This window comes from Carassius auratus, chromosome 14 (genome assembly GCF_003368295.1).
Source record: "Carassius auratus strain Wakin chromosome 14, ASM336829v1, whole genome shotgun sequence".
NCBI classification, from domain to species: domain Eukaryota; kingdom Metazoa; phylum Chordata; class Actinopteri; order Cypriniformes; family Cyprinidae; genus Carassius; species Carassius auratus.
In genome coordinates, this window is record NC_039256.1 from 22,002,908 (window position 1) to 22,024,896 (window position 21,989).

Below are 21,989 nucleotides of genomic sequence, written 5' to 3' on the forward strand. Positions count from 1 at the left end.
GTGGCCCAGGGCAGATGTGTTCACTGTATTTTAAGAAAGATGCTCAAGGCAGGAAGTTTATCTGTGAATGGATGTATGTGTTCAACAAGAGAGTCATCAAGAGCCACAGAATACCTAATGAACTTCTTGGTCTCCAAGACAACTGAGATGCCTTTAGAGGAACTCTGCAATACAGATATTCATTGTGTGCCCATTACAGTGGTCTAAGCTTCACTCTCAAAAAGAATGACACTGGAATTACAATGGTCACCTCTGACTAATACCACAAAATACAGACTCCCAGTTAGTCACTCATCCTTCTGTTTAGAGAAAGGTTGCGCCCGGACCGGGGTTTGGGTTACTTTAGGGGTCCTGTACACATATAAGACATGGCCTAGAAAAATACATAGGCCTATAAGGCTCATGTGTAGCCTATTGTATAACTACACGTTTAATCAATGAAAAGATCACGATTTAAACTTACGCAATCTTATTCCTAAATGATGGTGATTCTGCTATGCCTATTAAACCTTTGAAATCACAATCACATCATTATATTTAAACCTGTTTTTGTGCAGCCGCTGATCAAGAGAGAGCAGCGCTTATCATGTAAAGTTTTATGTTGGAAACAGCTTCACAAACAGGAACACAGCAGGCTCAGGCTACATCTCTGTGTTACAAACATTAAATAATAACGAAAGTATTGGGATAAAATGTATGGTCTGGATATATACTCTGATGTTGGGTCTTTGAAAGTAATGATACGCTGCAAATGATGATTGTATGTGTTGCATTATACCAGTAACTTAGGTGACGAAGTGACTGATAAATGTACAGTATTCGATGTCTGAATCATCAATTCAAAAGATTCAAAACGAAACTAGTCATTTATTCATTTCAAATAATTTATTTTACATAATTAAGCAATCTAACTAATACCATAAGTAGCCTATACTGTATGCTCTAAATATTGTCTCTTAAAATAAATAGCTTGTGTTGTCCGGAAAAATCTTTTCACAAATGGATAAATATGTCAATCGATTTGACAGAGTAATATAAAAATCTATGTGACTTTCGATAACAGTTATGTTTATATTGTAAACAAATGATTAAGCATAAAAAGTGGAGATGCCGGGGATTGAACCCGGGGCCTCATACATGCAAAGCATGCGCTCTACCACTGAGCTACATCCCCATGTTCAAAAATACTGAGACAAAACCAATATGATTATCAGGTAGATACATTATGACACTCAATAATAGAGTAGCTCATAAACAGATGTATCGTTGCCTGACGTCTATCTATGGCTGCGTACTGCACCAAAAGCATTTTGAGCTATAAACTAATCGCTGTGGACCGTAAATCCACTAAACCAACACACTTCCGCATTAACCGACAAATATTTCACTTGCGGAAGTTCCTCCTCCATAAACCAAAACATGTCCACCTCTGTGACACTGATATTGACATTTACCTACGTGTTTATTTGTTTTCGTAGAGGCTTGTTTGAAAGCAATAGCAAACACCAATAACTTCCCGATTCATGTTATTTCCTGGACGAACTATTTTTGGTGTTCAAGACTGTGCTCTGTCAGCACAGACAATGACTAATGGGACAGGGTGAGGCAGGATTATGGAGGATATTATTTGTGTCAGCTCGGGCAGTGACGACGACTCTGATTTAGAGGTCGTAAGCAGTTATAATGAAGAGAAAGAAGATGCAGTTCCGTTCATTCGAGCACAATGGCTGCCAGTCACACCTGTAAGTTTATCCTATTATTTCAAGAAGTTTTTTTCTGTATCAGGCTCACATTTTTTTGCTTATTTTTTTTAGCCGGTTGCACTTTTATTATTAACTATGCAGAACATGAGTACCTTCATATGTAAAAATAATAGTTGTTTAAAGTGTACATAAACTTCCTCTTGTTTCCAACGGCACGTGGTTTTTGCTTTTTATACATGGCGCGCGAACCCGTGGCCGCAGCCTGCAGGAGACGTAGGCGCGCGCACAGGTGACGTAACCTCGAGATATTTCAAATAGATAAAATATATTCCTAGATATATATCACTTTACAGAGCACAACAACCTTCAAAAATAAAAATGTAATAAATATAATTTATACTTAGATACAAGTAAATAATATTTGATTGTATATTAGGCTTAGGGTGTCACGATATTAGATATATTAGCATAGTTAACATAGTTACTGTTAACTATGCAAAGTAATATAGAACTGTAATGCGGTCAGGAGAGCTGCCTGGAACTAAGTTCGCCGTGCGTTTCAAAGAAAATAATTGCACGCCTCAGAACGTTCGTCAGCCAATCAGATTCAAGCATTCAACGGCCCCGTAGTATAACTAACATGAATTAACAATACATTTATTACACAATTTATTAATCTTTGTTAATGTTAATATAAATAGTCATTCATTGTTCATGTTAGTTCACAGTGCATTAATGTTTAGAAACATGTAATTTTAATAATGCCTAAGTAAATGCTGAAATTAACATGAACTAAGATTAAGAAATGCTGTGGAAATTGTTCATTGTGTTATTTATACATGTTAACTAATGAACCATATTGAAGAATGACCGCAGATGAGGCATTGACTGCATGGCTCTTTTACAGAGTTTAAAAAGAAAAAGAAAGTCATGACATTTGCCAAGTATGGTAACCCATATTCAGAATTGGTGCTCTGCATTTAACCCATCCAAGTGCACACACACAGCATTGAGAAGTGAACACACCATGAACACACACCCGGTCCCGGAGCAGTGGGCACTGGGCAGCTATATATCCAGCACCCAGGGAGCAACTGGGGGTTCTGTGCTTTGCTCAAGGGCACTTCAGCCATGGGTATTGAGGCTGGAAGATAGCGCTGTTCATTCAATCCCCCCCCACACCTACAACAACTACTGCCAGCACAAAGACTGAAACCTGTGACCTTCGTGTTACAAGTCCAACTCTCTAACCATTAGGCCACAGCTTAATGAAGCAATGTGGTCCTTCAGTTTTTCAAGATTAGCGAATCTGAATATCATGGTTACCGTCAGTATATCGCGACACCCCTATTAGGCCTATATATTTCAGATTTCTTATTTCAATTATTTTGATATTAAAACTATGTTAATCGATAAACCAACTAATGCCCATTTAAAACATTACATTGTTACATATAACCATAAAGCCTATTAACTTTCCATGGTGTTAGAAATAAATACCAACATGTACTGGTGAATAGTTTACTGAAATATTTTGAGTTTCTTTTGCTATTATCCAGTTACACAGGCACGAGGCTATGTACATTTTATCACGCGGCTCCCAGTAATAAGTGATTCTGATTGGCCAATCCTCAACCATCCTAGATTTAGATTTTAACAACTTTTGTATAGTGACTCAGATGATAAAAATGCACATATTTTCATCTAAATTACACAAAAACCATTGAGATGCTAGCCAGCCAAGCCACAGCTAGCCAGCCAAGCAGCACATTATCCTGAAGCTGGAGAAAGATGCCTAACAGTACAAACATCAAATGTGCATTTAAGTTTCTAGTTCCAATTGGTCAATAATAAATGCACATTTATGATACAGCATGATCTTATCTTGTATATATAATTGTTGTTCAGTTAGATACACTGTAAGAATTTTTTTTTGGAATAACTGAAAAGGTAGGCTAGTAGTAATTAGCAACACTGGAAACTGTGTTTCTCAGCTGAGCTCGCCTAGTGTTTGTTCTCTAAGCTAATAGAATTAGCTATAATAAGTAAGCTAATAGAATTATTTAAACTTCCATCAAAGTTTAATATCTATGTATGTATTTATTTGCATACAAAGTGATGTAATACCTACGATAATGTAAAGCAGTCAGCCATTGTTGAAAAATAGGAACTCCTTCAAGGAGTATTGGTAACCGTTGTTATTATATTTAACCTTGATATTGTCTATTTGGTATCCATTACATATTGGCCATCAGTCACCTGCTCCATAGTTATCAGTACTGGCATAAGACATAGAAATGTCCATATTCATCCATCACTATTTCTTTTGGTTTGACCTACTTTATTCATTATTTGTTTGTCCCAGGTCCTCATTGATATCACAGGCCACAACTTCATCTCTCCATGGCAAAGGTGCTCAAGAAAAGATACATGCTCCTCCCTAGACGTTATAGATCTGAGTGAAGATGATCCTTCTGATGATATTGATGTACAGAAACCATCGCCGACTTTGCCATCAGTAGAAAGCAGAGACATGAAAGTGCATGTAACACCGGCATCTTTTGGAAAAGCTCCAGAATCACAATCTCAAACCAGTGTTGGCAAAGATGTGGCTAGTTCAGGGTCACTCATTCAGGAGAACACTCTCACAGACATGCTCCAAAGAACAGAAGATTATTTGCATCAGGGCACAAATTGTAATTCAAGCTTGCCGCCTGGGCAGCTGAGCTGGGATAACTCTTTGGAGCATTGCAGGTCCAATGATAAAAGTAAAAATCTGTTCAAATATGAATCTCAAGTATTGAAAGACTTTATTGCAGATGTATCACAGAACACTAAAAACACGCAGCTTAGTACACCAGCTGTCTGCAGCACAGAAGCAGACCAAGAAGACAATCTTTACTCATTACAGAAATGGGAAGACACTGTTCTCTCTCCTTATCCTGACAGTCCATATTACTGTCCCAGTGAGGTAGATGCTTTTATATTCTCTGATTCATCCAATAAGTCTGAAGATAATAATCATCTGTTTACATACAACAGTCAACAGTCATTTCAAACTTCTGAGCTACCCTCTGCTACTCATACTGCATCAGTATCCAATGCACTTTCATTAAAAGAGGATGGTGAAACAATGAATATCAGCAAAAATGAGGACCTACATACTCAGGTTCATCCCAAGCCTTCGTCCCCCTCCATACCTACCTCATCTAGGGCATCGCACCCCTGGAGCCCTGAACTTTTGTCTAATCACAGTAAACCCAACAGTCCCACATCCACAGAGATTCTTGCCAGTGACACAGCAGCACATTCACCTGATCTGTCTACGCTGAGCTCACCAAGTAGCATTTTCATTTCTCAGCCTTCCTCACCAAACTTTCCAGAGAGAACAGAGCAAAAGAGAAATTATTTAGGTGATGGATCTCTAGAAAGCCCTCGCATCAGGCTTTGGGAGACGAGCAGCGATGACAGCAATGAAAATGAGCTGGATAATGTGCAGTCAGATCTTTCTGAAAACAACACAGAGGATAGACAACAAATCTGTCTGACTCAGTACAAAAAGCTGAATCAGTGCATGAGTGGAACGGTTCCACACATGGTAAGATGTTTTGATATGCACATTGACTTTTAAATAGACTGAATGAAAGGGATCCCCTAAAACACTCTCATCATTGACGCGTGCAGTTCCAGATGTTTGTTCTTCAGATGAACAGAAACAAGATTTTTAGAAAAACAAGCCATGTGAAACTCACGCGAGAAGAGATGCAAAAGCACTGTCACTTCTTGTGTTTCACAACATGCACACATCGGTTCTTACACAAAACTAACGTTTCACTTCAGAAAACATTGATTCATCAACTGGGGTAGGATAGATTATCATTGTCCACGTTCTAGTTCACGTTATGTGGTTTTTGCATCATTAAATTTGGGGGTCCCATATCTACTTTTCAGATATTTTAATATTTTTCAAAAAGTCTTCATGTTCATCTGAAGGGTAAAAAGTAATATACTTCTGGAACGGCATGAGGGTGGAGTATCTGTTTAATAGACACATTATTGATAATGTGCTTGTCTTTAAATTCTTATACATAAAGTGTATACATAATTTTAACATGAATGATACGGTCTTTTGTGTTTACTTAAGCTCTTAGGACTAAAATTGCAGCAAGACACTCCCTTGAGTCTCACCCTGAACATATCATAGCATTTGTAAATATCCTACAATATCCATTGCAAAATAGATTTCAGTCAGTCATTTTCTGTTTTAAAAAGGATGATGATGAGGAAGATGAACACTATGGTCCCGCTGAGCCTCTATGCCGTCAGAGCCTTAGCTTGGTCTACAGCACCATTGAGGAGAATTACCCAGAAGGCACTCTTCAGCTGCTCTTTGACTTCATTCAGCCTCGGTTTTACCCACCGGTGGATATTACGACACATCTGCTCAGGGGGATACTCTTAAACCCACAAAGCCCTGATGTTTTTGCCGTAGAGGCTTTTAACCTATTGATGAAGACTCAGAGGTGAGTGAAATCACAGCTGTACTTAGCTTCTTGGTTCAAAACAGCTATGGGATTATGAACAATTTAAGTTTTCATGAAAAAGTCACGTGTAAATCAGAAATGTAGCCTGGTAAGATGTGCATGTGCTCCAAAATGTGAAATATCCACCCGCTTCATTAAAAAAAATCAATGTGTGGAACTTACTATTCATGCTAACTTTTATAAGCTGTTTGTTTTGTATGTTAAGATACCACCCTGTGGATGCTTCCACAGTCCCATGGGATTGGGAACTGATGAAGTCAGTTATGAAAGAACAGGTAGATACATTTGGAACTTAAAAAGAAAAGCATTATAAAGTAATATTGAAAATGAAGTCATGCTTTAATTTTTTTCAATGTTCAACGTTTCATTATTCCTGTCTTAAGGATGACACTAATAGGTTGCGGACGGAGGTCCAGTACCTGCTCCTCCAATACGTGTTGCAGGTTTTAGAAGATGATTTTCATTTTAAAGTCAGGAGTCAGTGTCTTCATCAGTCGGTTGCAAAGAAGATGCTTTCATGTGGCAATGAAACATTTGGGCAAGTCAAGTGAGTTACACCCTCTATTGCTGGAGCTTTTATTTAAAGCGAACACTTGCGATTGGTTTTTAATTTGGCACAATATTATTTATTTAACAATTATTTCATTTAATGTAATTATTATTGGTATTCCTTTTCTTAGGGATATAATAAGTTGGTTGATGAATGCTGCAAAGGAGTCAGTGAACCACTCAAAAGAAGTGGAATATCCAAAGAAAGAGGACAACTGTCTTAAGTAAATGAAGTGACAACTTTTTTTTATCATTATAAACTACCGTTCAAAAGTTTGGAGTCTTAATTAATCAGAGAAGTAATACTGTTATTTAGCAAGAATGATCTAACATTATCAATGTTACAAAAATACTTATATTGTTCATTCTGTCTTTGCTAAATAGTGACATTTACTTCATTTGTTACAGGATTGTATTATCTCTTCAGAGGATGTTAACATTGGCCCTGGAGGTGGACAAGAACCCCACCTACAATTCAGAAAAGATTTCAGTAGAACTCTTCAATTGTCTTAATACAATGCATTCATGCAGGCAGATAAGGTAAAAAAAAAATAAAAAAATAAAAAACGGATTCAGTTTAATGAGTGCTTGCACTGTTTTACATATTGGAATCTTTAGAGCTTTATTGAATGAAGAGGATCTGCTGCTGTTTGTATGTCTAATTATGCTTTTTTTCTCTCGTTGTGTGTGCTAGACTTTTATTGTTGAGGACTCTGGATAGCAAGCTGCTGAGATGCGAGCTGTTGAAGCTGTTGCTGGATGAGACTTGTTCTCAGCCCGTGTCTCTAAACTTGCTGCTACACTACCTCAAAAGCTCCACTTTGGCCCCGGACCCCACTGTAAAGTGTCATTGCACTATTTTATTACAAATCAACATTTTGCATTCTTATTCTACATAACAGCTGAACTCATGTGCTCTTCCTGCATGGTGTGCCAGGATGGAGCAGAGAAGTGGAGGAAATGGGATGAACTCCTTCAGCTTCTGTGGATGCTGATGCTCAGTTATGAAGAAGTTGTGACAGGTACAGTAGCAAACAAGTTCTAACACCGCTTTTTCAGATGTGACATAAGAAGGCATAACAAAGAAGACAGGTAATAAGGTTAGCATTGTAGTTTTTAAATGACCTTTTTTAAAACCTGTGTTCCCCAGGTCATCTACGCTGCCCCATCACAAAGCGTTTTGATAAAAGAGATGCTCCGTTCTGGAAACAGGAAGATCAGGTGAAATGCTCAGCAGTGCTAGAGGCAACAGGCGCCTTTGTGTCACGTGCAGTGGACGACATCGGCCATGCTCTTCCTGTGGAAATGCAGGATTTACTATCCCAACTACAAGAACATATAAGTGACATGTCCAGTGTTACTTCAAGTCATTAAACCTTTTATAATAGCTTTGTTTTTATGGTGTTTTTTTTTTAATAAATTATTTTTTTCATACAATTTGTGTGTTTGTTTACTACACAAGCGAATCTAGAGCAGTAGAAGTATTAGTATTATGCTCTCCCCATGGATTTACTATCATCTACAGGAGCACATAACTGTTACATAATATCCAGTGTTACTTTTACAACATTTAGTGTGTGTGTATATATTTATATATATATTTGTGGCAGACAAAAATAAGCCTTACATTAAAATAATTGTCTAACAAAAGTAGAATCCCAGAAACGGAAACTCCCATAGCCTGCAAATTATATTTTAAAACAAGGTTTTAGTTATGCAACCTTCACTGGGAATTGCTTTTAAACATTGCATTGAAACATGAGTCACATACTATATCAGTGTGTGGGATTTCTGTTAGACTGTTAAGATTTTCAAGAAGTTGTGTGGCATTTCATTTACATTTAGGAATAAAACAATGAAAGTTTTATATGGTTTTGTGTACAGAAAAAGAATAGTTTGCCCAAATTCTGGGTACCCAAATAATAATTTATTTAATCCCATAACAGCAAGAAAATTTGGATTTTATTTATTTACTTATTTATTCACATATTTATTATTAATTATTAAAGTGATGGCAAAAGAATAGCTCAAAGCTGCTTTACAATAATACTAGAACAGAAATTTCCTGCACATTCAGTACAAAATGATCTCTTGCATACAAACAATACATCAGTTTGTTTTAAGAACATGTTGTTTCCAAAACATATTAGACAACATTAGGAATTAATTGATAGGATAAGAATGACTGTCTCAAATCCTAAAGAGCTGCTTACCTAGATAACATTTCTGAGCACCACAGTTATTTTATCTCTTTATTTTATTCTTCCTGCTCTTTCTGTATCTGTATCTCTTGTAAAAGTATAAGTCAACAAGCCAAAGTGTTAACTGCTTTGAATATGAAATGAATCGAGCCAACCTCAGCTAGTTGTGCTGCAATTGTACCCATAATTGTCAATTCATATTTCATGTTACAGGCACATTACAATTAATCATGGTCAATTCATTTCATAGACATTTGATTCCCAAAATATTCAGAAAACTTTAATAAACTTTAATAAATTAAATTATAGAATAGTTTTGAATGTTTTAATTCTGACATACAATCAGAACAATAACAAGAACATTTAACAATGCATAACAAAGCTTTACGCCTTAACATGTACGAAGTCATAGGGTACAATTCTAAATTAAATAAAAAAAGTCTGTTGAAACTGTCAAAATGGATGGATTTACAAAATAATTGTTTTGAAAGAGTTACAGTTCCAAATTAAACTTCATGATTTATATAATTGTATAACTTGTGGAAAGAGATTGAATTAGGAACAGCGGGGTCACGGATTGATCTGCAGTTTGTACATAATCAGCCTCATAATTCTGAAATAAATAGTATTTGCAGTATAAATAAACTAAAAAGAAATGTTTGTTGTTTCCAGTGGTTGCATGTTATTACATACATCATCATTATCTGAACGCGTCATAGGAAGACTTAATACACAAGTCAAGCTCTGCTGTGACTGACATATACAAATAAATCGATCTTCTACGACAATTGGATTAAAAATTATATTCTAATGGTTTCACAACTGATGAATAATGAGGGTTACTTACTGCCATATACTGAATTTTTAAACATATTTGGGATTCCAATAACTCCACGGGAGTATAGTATTGTCTTTGATGCAATTCCAGAAGGTTTGTTGAGACTCTTGAGAGGTAGTAGTGAACCTCATAAGCAATCAATGGATAAAAAACAGGTTTTGTTAAACAGAGTTGATATAAAAGATAGAAAATGTAATAATAAGTTCTTCAGATGCTTGGTTCTCTGCCCTGCTACACCTAGAAATGAATATTTTTGGAACCAACATTTTGGAAATATTAATTGGAGATTGATTTGCACTTATACCAATAAATACTGTATTAATAACAACTTTTTGAAATATACTTTAAAATTATACATAATATTTACCCAACAAATGGGTTCCTAAAAAGATATAAAATGATCTTTCTGAATCCTGTACATTTTGTAAAAAGATACTGAAACTGTCTTACATCTTTTCTTTTTGTAGAAACATAATTTTCTGTAAAGTTGCTTTGTAACGATTTGTAAAGCGCTATACAAATAAACTTGAATTGAATTGAATTGAATTCTTTGAATGTATGTATGTGAAGTTTTTTTGGATTGATATTGATATGGAATATTTATTTAATATGTTGAGTGGAATTAAAATTGCATAGGGAAATGGGATGTATATAAGAAAAGTCACAGTTTTATGTAAAATCTTATCTTATTACTTGGTAAGTTTTACATACATGAATGTAAATGGTCTAAAAGGATACCCAACATACCACTTTAAGGGTGACATGAAGATTTACTTTGAAACACTGACTTTCAAACTGCAAAGCAAAAAGAACTATGGACATCGTCAAAGAATTAAATTTCTCTTCTTTATTTTAATTATACATGTATACCCCCTTTCCGTTATGTTTTTTTTTCTTTAATGTGTGAATCGAATGTTCTTTAATTTCATTGATATGAATGTTACCTTTAATGTTCTTCATATCTTATGATGCTTTATTATTCTAATAATTTAGAATAGTATTTGAGAAATATTTGTATTTACTGTATTACTTTATATATAATTCTGGAAATAAAATAATAATAAAAAAGATCTGTTGTGACCCCTCTTTCATGTCCTCGATAAACAAAAACTGCTTGAAAAATATCTATATTTTCAAATATTTTCATTTATGTCACCCATCAGTCAAACCCTTATTTTATAAATCTAATATCTTATTGTGGTACCGCATCCAAGTGAATAATGATTATTCTACTATACTTTTTGAGAGACTGAGTAGTCTACTCTGCTTCCATAGTTTTGGAGAGCAGCACAACACAACAGCAGCAGCACAAACCCCTCCGCCATGATGCTGCACAGCCGACACGAACGAATAAATTAACGCCGAAGTGAGACAAACAGCTGACTTCAGGAGTTGTTATGCCATTGAAGGTCATTCTGAAACATTATTTCTAAAGATATATTACTGATCGGAGTCTCCGTTTGGGTTTGTTTCCAAGTTAGCTATAGCTAGCTACACCAGTTAGCCTCTCTTTGTTCATATGCAGATAATATTATGTAGAATCGTTATTATTTTTAAAATGTGTGCACAGTGTTTCCCAAATATCAATTCATATAACCCATATACAGGTGTTAATTAAGATATAAATCTTTTATAAGGCTGCACCTTCAGCAGCCTGTGGCTAACGCTGAGAGCTGTTGAAAAATATTACCTAGTAAACGGATGGATTGGATGCTTATCACGTTTTTAAAAGCATATGTATAACATGATATTTCATGTTATATCAATATGGAGGCCGCGTTTTAGGATATTGATGAGTTTATTTGGGTCATTGGCATAGCACAGAGCTAACGTAGTTGTTTATTAGCTTGCGCGTTTCGTTGCATTTCTACTTCCTGTTTCGTTTACAATGCACAATGTCGCAAAAATATGGAGATTAAACATGATTAGACTTGTTTCTTTTCTAATTAGCGTTTAAGTGTGTGTGTAACAGTTGTGTTTTGGTCTTGTAAGGAGCGGTTAGTTGTCAAGTTACGTTTGTTTTGACTGTTCCAGTTAACAGGGTCATTTAGCTGCCTGTTTATTTTTACTTTTATCTTAATTATATGTTAGTATATATACATTTACTCATTTGTGACCATACACGTTAATGCATCAAAGTCCACACTAAAATATTTATTTGCAAAAACATTGATGATAATATATGTGAGCAAATAAAGTGATTCATAGATTTATATAATTTTTTTTATCTTTAAGGGGAAATTTTCTTGTAAGACAGCAGCAACAATACACAATATCCAGCAGATGCTATATAAGCCTAGTTTTCGCATATGCACATTATTCATATTATATATAGGTGTAAATTGTTTTCTTGTTTGGATTGTAAACCAGCTAAATCATGACATACAGACATGTTTGTCTTGTGCTATAAATCTGATTACGTATTTGTCCCCTACAGTGGTCTAGGGATGCCCAAAGAGAAATACGACCCGCCTGATTCCAGGCGGATGTACACTATCATGTCCAGTGAGGAGGCAAACAGTGGGAAGAAATCCTTCTGGGATGGGCTTGAAATAACTGGTATGTCTCGAAGTAAACACTTTGATAAATATCTCAACTTCTGCAATGAAACTGAAACATTCCAAAGAATAAAAGAGAGTTTTTTAATTAATATTTATTTATGTCTCAGGTAATGTCCGGAGTCTCAGCTCGGGCCTTTGGTCGCTCACGCACCTCACTGCTCTGCACCTCAGTGAAAACTCCCTAACAAGCATCCCACCTGAAATTGCCAAGCTGAACAACCTTGTGTTCTTGGATCTGTCGTCCAATAAGATCAGGAGCCTGCCAGCAGAGCTTGGCAACATGGTGTCTCTCAGGTGAGCTGCATTATTCTTTCCATGGGTCATTTGTTCCATTTAATGTGTTTGCAGTCCAGGTGGGAAAAATGGAAAAAGGTCCTTAATGTTCTCATGAGCGCACTTGATGAAAGCAAATCATTCCTTTCCATGGTCATGGAAATGTCAGGGAATTTTAAAGTTGTGATTTCCAGGCCTTATCTCAATGTTACAAATATCAATAAAAGGTTTACCCATTATGACCTAGAAATTGCTTTATGTTAGTTCAGTCATCATAAAATGATTTGTTAACAATTTTTAAATAGTTTCATTCTGTTTTTAATGACCATTAGTGTTGAACAGATGTATTTGTGATTTGAATTTTTAATTTCCTTTTCTAACATATTTATTTGTTTCCTTCTGTTATTGTATCTTTCTGTATTATTTTTTTGTTTTTGACATTTTACAGCACATTGAAACACTCATTTTTAAAATATAACATTTTCAAGAATATTTTAAATATACTTTAATTTTATTTGAACTAAATTAGTAAATATGACCAGCATTTATTAACTGTAATTTCAACAGTTTTCTCTGATACTTTTAAACTTAAGTGTTGTGTTGGATGTAAAATGTACCAAATATAAATAATTGTATTTGTAATAACTAACATTAGCAAAGATTAATAAATGATTTGATATGTAATCAATGCATTTGTAAGCATCAAACACACAGCTGATTGGTGTTTCATGGTTTTCGACAGGGAACTGCTTTTAAATAATAACCAGTTGCGGGTTCTGCCATTCGAATTGGGGAAATTGTTTCAGTTACAAACACTGGGGTTAAAAGGTGAGTGCTCAGTGTTCTGGTGATTGAGATCCTCAGTATGTAGAGAATGTTTCCCACTGATTTTTTGGGTTTGTCTCTACAGGCAATCCACTCACTCAAGAAGTTATGAGCCTCTATCAGGAGCCAGATGGTACCCGGCGACTGCTAAGCTATCTTTTGGACAATCTTAACGGTGCTATCAAGCGCAGTAGGTATCAAATGCCAATTAACTGTCCATATCTGTATTTTTTTTCTATAGTGTCTACGGATGTAAGGATTCAATTAATTCACGATTTTTAATTTCTCAATTTGATTCACAATTTATTTATAAATTTTTTACAAAATGAGATTATAAGACAAATTATAAATTAAATGTGTCTTTTTATTATTGCTTGGGCAAAATGCTGCATGTTTCTTTATGAAATTGAAATATAGCACTTGCACATTATTGCTCTTTTGTTGGTTTTGATTGCTTCTATTGTCATCATTTGTAAGTTGCTTTGGATAAAAGCTTCTGCTAAATAACAAAATGTAAATGTAATGTAAATGTAAACAACAAAACTAAGTTGAAATCTTAATACAAGCCCCAAATTAAATTAGTAACACAAAATAAATCTCTTCATATAAACAAAATATATGAAAACATGCAACAAGAGCAGTTTTTAATTTAAATTATATTGTATAATTTTGAAATTTGAAGCAAAACAGAATAGCTTGATTTCAGTTTCATGAAACTATACATAAAAATGCAGGAAACCAAAACAGCAGACGAGCTGAACGAAATGCAGATTCACTTTCTGCCAGCAGGTGGCACTTAAAGCGTTTCCATGGTTTCCGCTGTAAACAGAAAAGTGATGCACCTGTATTTAAGTTAATAATTGCAAGCACTGCTCACTGATCTATATATATGTGGAAAAGTTTATTTATTTTGTGGTGACTTAATGCAAAATGTCCCAAGGATTGTGTAATTTGACTATTCAGATTATTAACCTGAAATACATATTATTTGCCTTCTCAGTCCCAACAGAGCCACCTCCACCCAGGTCCTGGATTGTGCTGCAGGAGCCTGAAAGGACAAGACCCACAGGTAGATGTTCTTTGGAAATAGTGGAACATAATTCTAAATCTAGGGACACTTTGGATGATCCTTCTTTTTCCTCTTTGCTATACCAGCCCTGTTAACTGTAATGTGCTATAACGTGTTGTGTGATAAGTACGCCACACGTCAGCTCTATGGCTACTGCCCATCCTGGGCCCTTAACTGGAGCTACAGGAAAAAGTCCATTATGCAGGAGATCCTCAGCGGCAATGCAGATATTATCAGCTTACAGGTAAAGAAAAATTAATGTAATGATAAATGTTGTAGTAAAATTGTTATTTTACAGCAACAATGTGAAGTACCCAATTACAACAACATCTCAGACCAGCCAAAAATGCTTTAAAAAAGTGCTTTAAAACATATCATAACTGTAATACGTTTAATGAAATTTGATGTATATTTATTTTAAAATACTTATGTTTCCCATAATAATCCACTGATTACGTTTTGGCGTATTTGAGTATGTCTGTCCTCACAGATGAAGCATTCTCCTTGTTGTGTTCCTTTAAAGGTCACACTTTTTTAGTTCAGTGATGCACAACAGGTAGCCCTGAATAGTCAATGCATGTAATCCCATATAGCATTGTTCAGCAAGTCACTTAGTCTGCTGTGTCATGCACAGGAAGTGGAGACAGAGCAGTATTACACCTACTTCCTTGTGGAGCTGAGTAAACAGGGATACGATGGATTTTTCAGCCCAAAATCCCGGGCCAGAACCATGTCTGAATCAGACCGGAAACATGTAGATGGATGTGCAATATTCTACAAGACTGAAAAGTGAGTGAAGTGACACTCAAGGGTTGTGAAGTGTGGTGTCAGACTCTGTCTGGGAGGTTTAATTCAGTGTTATTTTGAATGAGTACATGGAACCAGAATTTAGTTTATTTTTATTTTTTGCTGTTAGGTTCAGCATGGTGCAGAAACACACAGTAGAGTTTAACCAGCTGGCTATGGCCAATTCAGAGGGCTCTGAGGCCATGTTGAATCGGGTCATGACCAAGGACAACATTGGGGTGGCTGTGTTGCTGGAGCTAAAGAAGGAGTTAATGGAGCTGTCATGTGAGTATTTGCACAATTCAAATTTGTTTTTCTATTGTGACATTATTGTGCTTTGTCAACACCAGAATAAGTTACATAAAAAGAATTGTAATATTTCACAATATTAATGTTTTGGTAAAATGCAGTCTTGGGATGGATTTCATATGAGACTTCTTTCAGAAACATAAGACTATTTATTCAGTGAAGTTTACTGCATTTCAAAGTAAATCTAATGAAATCTTCACTGATAATGTGGATTGCAAATTATAAAAAATTGAAGTATTTCCGCCTTGCAGTAATGTGCGTGAATCACAAATATAGAAGTTCTCACACCATGTCCAAATTGCTGTGTAATTTATTGTAATATGCGTTAGGGCTGCCAGAATGGCTGAAAAACTAAATTAGAATTTTTACTTAAATATTATCAATATTGGAATTGTATTCGAATTTAAAAGGCATAATTTCAGTTGGGAAAAAAGCTTCTGGCTTCTCTCCTGAGAACATGAGGGCGCATCAAGCGAAATATCATGATTGTTTCTTCAAAGCATAATAAAATAACAGAACTGCCTTTGTAGAAGTGCATAATGTTTAAAATAATGTTTATAAACCGTATAGAATTCATGAAGTTGCTTGAACCATTAGAAACAAAACCGTATCATGCATATATGTATAGTTTAATACAGCAGTTCTCAAATCCAGTCCTCGCGCCCCCTGCTCTGCTCTGCACATTTTGTATGTCTCTCTTTGTTAACACACCTGATTCAGATAAACAGCTTATTAGAAGTGGGCTCCATGCATGAACTGTGTTCCGATTGACATGGTCCCTACACAGTGTTCATTGCTCCCTACTCCCTGAGCAGGGGAAATCTGTTGAAGTTTACTTCACTTCAGAAAATTAATTCAAGGATTTGCGCTGTGTGCCATCATATACCTCTGTAAGTAAATACAATTAAAATTTGCGTCTCATTAACTTCAATGCAATTTAAATGCAACATATACATTCACTTCCAACTAGAATCATGGTGGAGTATACAAAAGCATTAAAATGCAATGACACTTACATCATCGTCGCATTTCATGGGCCACTGATAAGGCTGCCTGACGCACACCTAAAATTCGAATGCAAAGTTTGTAGGTTTTTATTTTAAATTCAACGAATATTCAAAATTCTAAAAGTTTTTGACAGCCCTAATATGTGTCATTTATAGTGTATTTCGCTAACGTGAAGGCTAAAGTATGCTCATTCAGTCAGATTTGATGTCTTTAAAATCTGTTATTTGTCTTTATAAAACATTCCTTTCTATCTTTCTACAGCAGGTAAGTCTGTCCATGCTATGGAGAAGCAGCTCCTACTAGTGGCTAATGCTCACATGCACTGGGACCCAGAATATTCTGACGTGAAGCTGGTACAGACCATGATGTTCCTGTCAGAGGTGAAGAATATCATAGACAAAGCTTCCCGCAGTCTAAAGCTCTCCTCCGTGTCAGGAGAAACCAACAGCATCCCTTTGGTGCTTTGTGCTGACCTCAACTCACTCCCTGACTCGGGTAAGCCTTCTTAAAGTCACAGACATACGACGTGTCCAGCTTTCAATTTTGTATTCATAGAGGTGCCTTGGAGTCTATGAACTACTTTGTTGCTCATTGTGACACGCTTCTGGTCATCCCAAACAATTGGGGAAAGCATTGTGTTAAGTCATAAAAATGGAATTTACAGCTGAATGCTTATGTTGAATGTCACAGAATTTGGCCAAATTGGAATAAAATAAATTAAAAGTAAGCTGTAGAATTAATCAAATTTAATTGATTGGATTAGCAACTGATTAGGCATGAAGAATAACAACAGGAAGGCCAGAGAGGTCAAGTAAATCAGGTTGATTTTTGATTTTGTGTTGGCTCAGCTGCAGTAGATACAGGTATGTGTGCCAGACATGTTTAATGAGTTTCAAATCTGATTGTAGGTGTAGTGGAGTTCCTGAGCAAAGGTGGGGTGGACTGCACTCACAAAGACTTCAAGGAGCTGCGCTACAGTGACAGTCTGACAAACTTCAACTGCAACGGCAAAAATGGCACATCTAACGGGAGGATCACGCATGGTTTCAAGCTAAAGAGTGCCTACGAGAACGTGCTCATGCCTTACACCAATTACACTTTTGACTTCAGAGTAAGTACATTTGCGCTAAAAGTGCCAGCCATTGTTTGGAGTTTACAACTAGCCATGCCACTTTGGTTCAAGTTTTACAATGTAACATTTACAATAAGAATATTTCTATGTTATCAATAGTACCTATTTTTGTTCCTCAGTTGCAATGTCCACTTATAGTTATGACAGAAAATGACTTGACATAGTCCCAATTGTCAAAAACATGTCACATTGTGTTTTTTCTTGTTCTGCCATATACCATAACGTAACGATGAACCGATAGAATATAAACAGCTCTTGATCTCTTGTTGTGTGATTCAGTGATGTATGCTCACAACTCTCTTTTTAAACCCAATTTAGGGTGTCATTGATTACATCTTCTACTCCAGGCCACAACTGAACGTGCTGGGCGTCCTCGGGCCTTTGGACACAAGCTGGCTCTTTGAGAACAATATCATTGGTTGCCCACACCCTCACATCCCCTCAGATCACTTGTCCTTGTATGCACAACTGGAGCTGGTCCTGCCTTATCCTCCCCTTCTCAATGGAGTCCACTTAGCTGGACACAGGTAGTGAGCCCTTCTGGCCACTGATGGCGCTGTGTCACAGTTCGTATAAGTTTTCTGAAAAACGATAAAACCTCTAAGCAATTTATATACCATATATATATATATATATATATATATATATATATATATATATATATAATATAAAAAATAGCAACATATTCCTGTTTGTCAGGGAGTTTTTTTTCTATTTGTTAAGCTGTAGATCTTTTTTTTTTTTTTTTTTTTTTTTTTTATTGTTGAGCATAGCTTGTGTGCATGAAATGTCCAAACTGTAAGAGGTGGTCCACTCACTTGGTCACACATTCAGAAGTATTGCAGACTGTTTTAATTCACTTTATGGTCAGACCTTAATACTAATACAGAGAAGATGCGCAAATAAACGCTGAAAATTAATGTGGATTTGCGCAGCTTCTCTGTTAACAACGGCTCTGTGTAGTAACAGCTGCTCTTTGTGAAATCACACACCTGATGAAATTTACCGCTGATTAGAGAAACGGCTTTACTGACGAGATGCGCATAGTGATTTGTGCAGCCCTATTAGAAACCAGCCGTTGTTGCGATTCTGATCTTGCAAATACGCATTAACCTTTCTTCCTTTATGAATAAATTTCATTTTTATACACACTTACACAACTCCCCTTTGGATGAGTGACCAAAGTGTTTTATAGACCAAATTCAAGAAGTAAATCAGTCCCTAACTGGGAAGGAGAATGGATCCCTGGGAGCTTTTTCCACTTGTGTGGTGCTGGAACTCGCTTTACATCGGTGATGTTTTTATTCTCCCATCAATGGTGCAATATTCGGAACGTTTAAAACGTTCTAAGCGAGAGCACTGTTACACAATGTTTTTAACAAGCTTAGACAACATAATAAGCACTTATTTGTCTTTTCTCTCCCCTTTAGGTGGGAGTTGTGAGCTTAATCGTGCTAAATGTAAACCAAATTATTTTAGATGTCTCGATTCAGCGGCACTGCTTTTTGCACACTGTTTTAACCTGTTCTCTTTGTTTCTTTGTACGACAGGCTATGTGAATAATTTAAACTGCGCTTGATCTCACTGTGGTTATAAACAGGAGGTTTTTATTAGAAAGGCAGGTTTTCTATAAGACTAACCAGGGAGTCTTTTAACCAGCGATTTCTCACTTATTGAAAAGGATTTCACGTATCTTTTTATCCTCCCATTATACACATACACACATCCTGGAAAGATCTGTAGCACTGTTCTTAAGGCTAGTAATGTTCTGGTCTAGCCACAGCCACCTTCTATATCATATCAGAGGGGTTCTCCCAGGTCTTTGTATAAAATGTAATCAAATATATATATATATATATATATATATATATATATATATATATGTATGTATGAACGGACAGATTTAGGCTTGATCTGATTGTATTTGAGCCACATGGAAGAATACCTTTTTTTATTTTATTTTTTATTTTTTAAATAAAAAAAAAATGTTTTCTATTTGTACTAAGAATAAATTATGATCCAAATCCAGAAACATAAGATTGTATTGTAAGCTACATTTTTCTCAAACTGAATCAAAACTTACCAGCTTGTATAAAAGACAAAGAGGTTGTTCCTGGTTCTCGCTGCCATACTTTTGCACTCATCGCTCATTTTGCACTCTTTTTTTTATTTACTGTAGTGATTTATTTTCTTTTGTAGAATCTCAGAGTACATGTTTTTCTTGTCTATCCAATCATTAATCTCTGTCGTATACATAAAGGGAGGGGAATCACGAAGCTCTGTACCATGCCATTTGTTTGTGAAGTCAAGCCATTCCTGTATATCATACAACCTGTTTTTCCCAAAACTCCCCGTTACCGTTTTATTATAAATTTTTTTAAATGGTGGATGCTCAGTAGTTTCTTTTTAGATTGCATTTTGCTATCAGTGTATCTTCATGTTTTAAGATCGAAGAATCTTAAGAAATCAGGTATTAGGGATGTTTTGATCTTTAGTTATCTAGTATGTTTGTTTTTTTCCGCAAAGTGTTCATAATTTTTGAAATGACACCAATCATTTTAAAGTCCAGACTGTGTATAATCTCTAATTTTCATATTCTTATTTCATGGCCATAATCTTTCCTGTGTAGTGCCAGTTTGATGTGTTGTTCTAAAGCCTTTTGTAAGAGTTAGATTTTCCTCTTCTGGTATTTCTGTGTGGGATTTACATTTTTAAAACCATCTCCATAATCTTTAATTCGGAGCCTTTGGACCAAATGATCATCTCTGTGACTTGTAAATGATGTCTGGCAGAGGTCTGTTTGTAGTTAGGTGTTCAACACCTGATGTGTTTCGGTTCACTAAACTGATGACATCACACGTTCAACATCACAAGTCGGTTTCTTTCAGCTATGCAGCAGTATCGCTTTTACGTCTTGCTATGTTTTAGCAGTAAGATCCAGAACGGTCTTTTGTTATTTGGGGCCTCTTCACAATATTCTTCAGCATTTTTTTTGTCTTAAGTGACCATTAATTGTTTATGGTATTATAGTAGAAATTAGAAGTTTTTTTTGTAAAGTGTGAATAAAATGTGTATTGCATTTTTCCTTTCTACAAAACCAATGTTGTGTGTGTATATATATAAATAATTTTGCATTATCGGTGTCTATTTTTGTTTAATTATCTGTTTCATAATTTTTTACATTGATTATTGGGCCTAGGACATATCTGCTACTCTGACTGAATGGTAGAAGGATGCAAAGTCGGTGCCCACAGATTGATAATGTTGAATCTGTAGAGCGTCCTGCTTGATAGTAGACTGGTTTTTGTGAAGTTTACTGTTATGATAGAGAGCTGTTTGACACCAGGTGTTGTCACAGATGGTGTCTTGCTTAAATGAAACTGTATGGTAAAGTATACGACTTGATATTGTGCGTTTCAAACCATAAGAAAGTAATGTTGGTAATGGAAACAAATTTGTTTTCAGATCCATCCTTCCCAGACAGAGACATGAAGTAAATAATAATAATAAAAAAATCTTAATTTTAGTAGTGTACATCCATTCATGAGAATCCGTGGAACTAGTGGATCAAGTCTTTCTTTACTGTCCTTATATCTTTTATTTTTCTTTACCTCTTGCTTGCTCTATGCTTTACCCCTTTTATTATTACAAACTTTTCCAGCCTTGTTTTTTTTTTTTTTTATACTGAAAACCTGCTGCAATAAAATTGATAGATTAGCTGGACCTTTTTATCTCCGAACACATCTCTGTTTTGTAGAGGCCATTGATGTTTGTAGTAGTTTCTCTGTGACTAACACTGTACATACCTTCATGAGCCATCATGTAGTATATGGGATCAACTTGTGTTTACCATTCGAGTTAAAGCCAGCAGAGATACAAATCCCCCCCAAAAAAAGGAAAAAAAAGTTTTTGCGATATTCAATGAATGTTTAATAAAATCCAAAAAAGGCAGCTCTTCAAAAAATCTCTGGAAAAGAATGGTAAACAACTATTTTCTGTCGGTTCTCTGTATTCTTAGTTCTAGAGATCTGTACATAGAGGTTATTTTACACTAATGTATTTTCCTATCTATGGTTGATAATAAATTTTTTCTGCTTCACGACCTGTTGTAATTTCTTTTAATGTGTTGGAACGTTTTAGACAACTCTGCCACTTTGAGTCTTTGTGGAGTTGCAGAATGCGGTGTGCTAC

General features: G+C 35.6%; 2 protein-coding genes across 3 annotated transcripts; both read left to right on the forward strand.

Moving 5' to 3' along the window:
* The first annotated feature begins 1,397 nt into the window (after positions 1 to 1,397).
* LOC113114023 (SUMO-interacting motif-containing protein 1-like) lies at positions 1,398 to 8,233 on the forward strand. Its single transcript, XM_026280706.1, has 10 exons — positions 1,398 to 1,742; positions 4,069 to 5,301; positions 5,976 to 6,226; positions 6,453 to 6,522; positions 6,631 to 6,794; positions 6,928 to 7,020; positions 7,205 to 7,336; positions 7,491 to 7,635; positions 7,734 to 7,818; positions 7,947 to 8,233. Exons 1-10 carry the CDS (start codon positions 1,614 to 1,616, stop codon positions 8,168 to 8,170), a joined length of 2,526 nt encoding a protein of 841 aa, XP_026136491.1. The 5' UTR covers positions 1,398 to 1,613; the 3' UTR covers positions 8,171 to 8,233.
* Positions 8,234 to 11,090: 2,857 nt separating this feature from the next.
* Positions 11,091 to 18,423, forward strand: cnot6b (CCR4-NOT transcription complex, subunit 6b). Of its 2 annotated transcripts, none has more exons than XM_026280707.1 (12): positions 11,091 to 11,244; positions 12,273 to 12,394; positions 12,504 to 12,690; positions 13,412 to 13,497; positions 13,580 to 13,684; positions 14,495 to 14,563; positions 14,650 to 14,807; positions 15,198 to 15,352; positions 15,480 to 15,634; positions 16,928 to 17,161; positions 17,575 to 17,777; positions 18,117 to 18,423. In XM_026280707.1, the coding sequence occupies exons 2-12, from the start codon at positions 12,283 to 12,285 to the stop codon at positions 18,327 to 18,329; spliced, it is 1,677 nt and encodes a 558-aa protein (XP_026136492.1). In that variant the 5' UTR covers positions 11,091 to 11,244; positions 12,273 to 12,282; the 3' UTR covers positions 18,330 to 18,423. The 2 variants fall into 2 exon arrangements, with proteins under 2 accessions (XP_026136492.1, XP_026136493.1); XM_026280708.1 differs by having other exon boundaries at positions 16,931 to 17,161.
* The last annotated feature ends 3,566 nt before the right edge of the window (positions 18,424 to 21,989 follow it).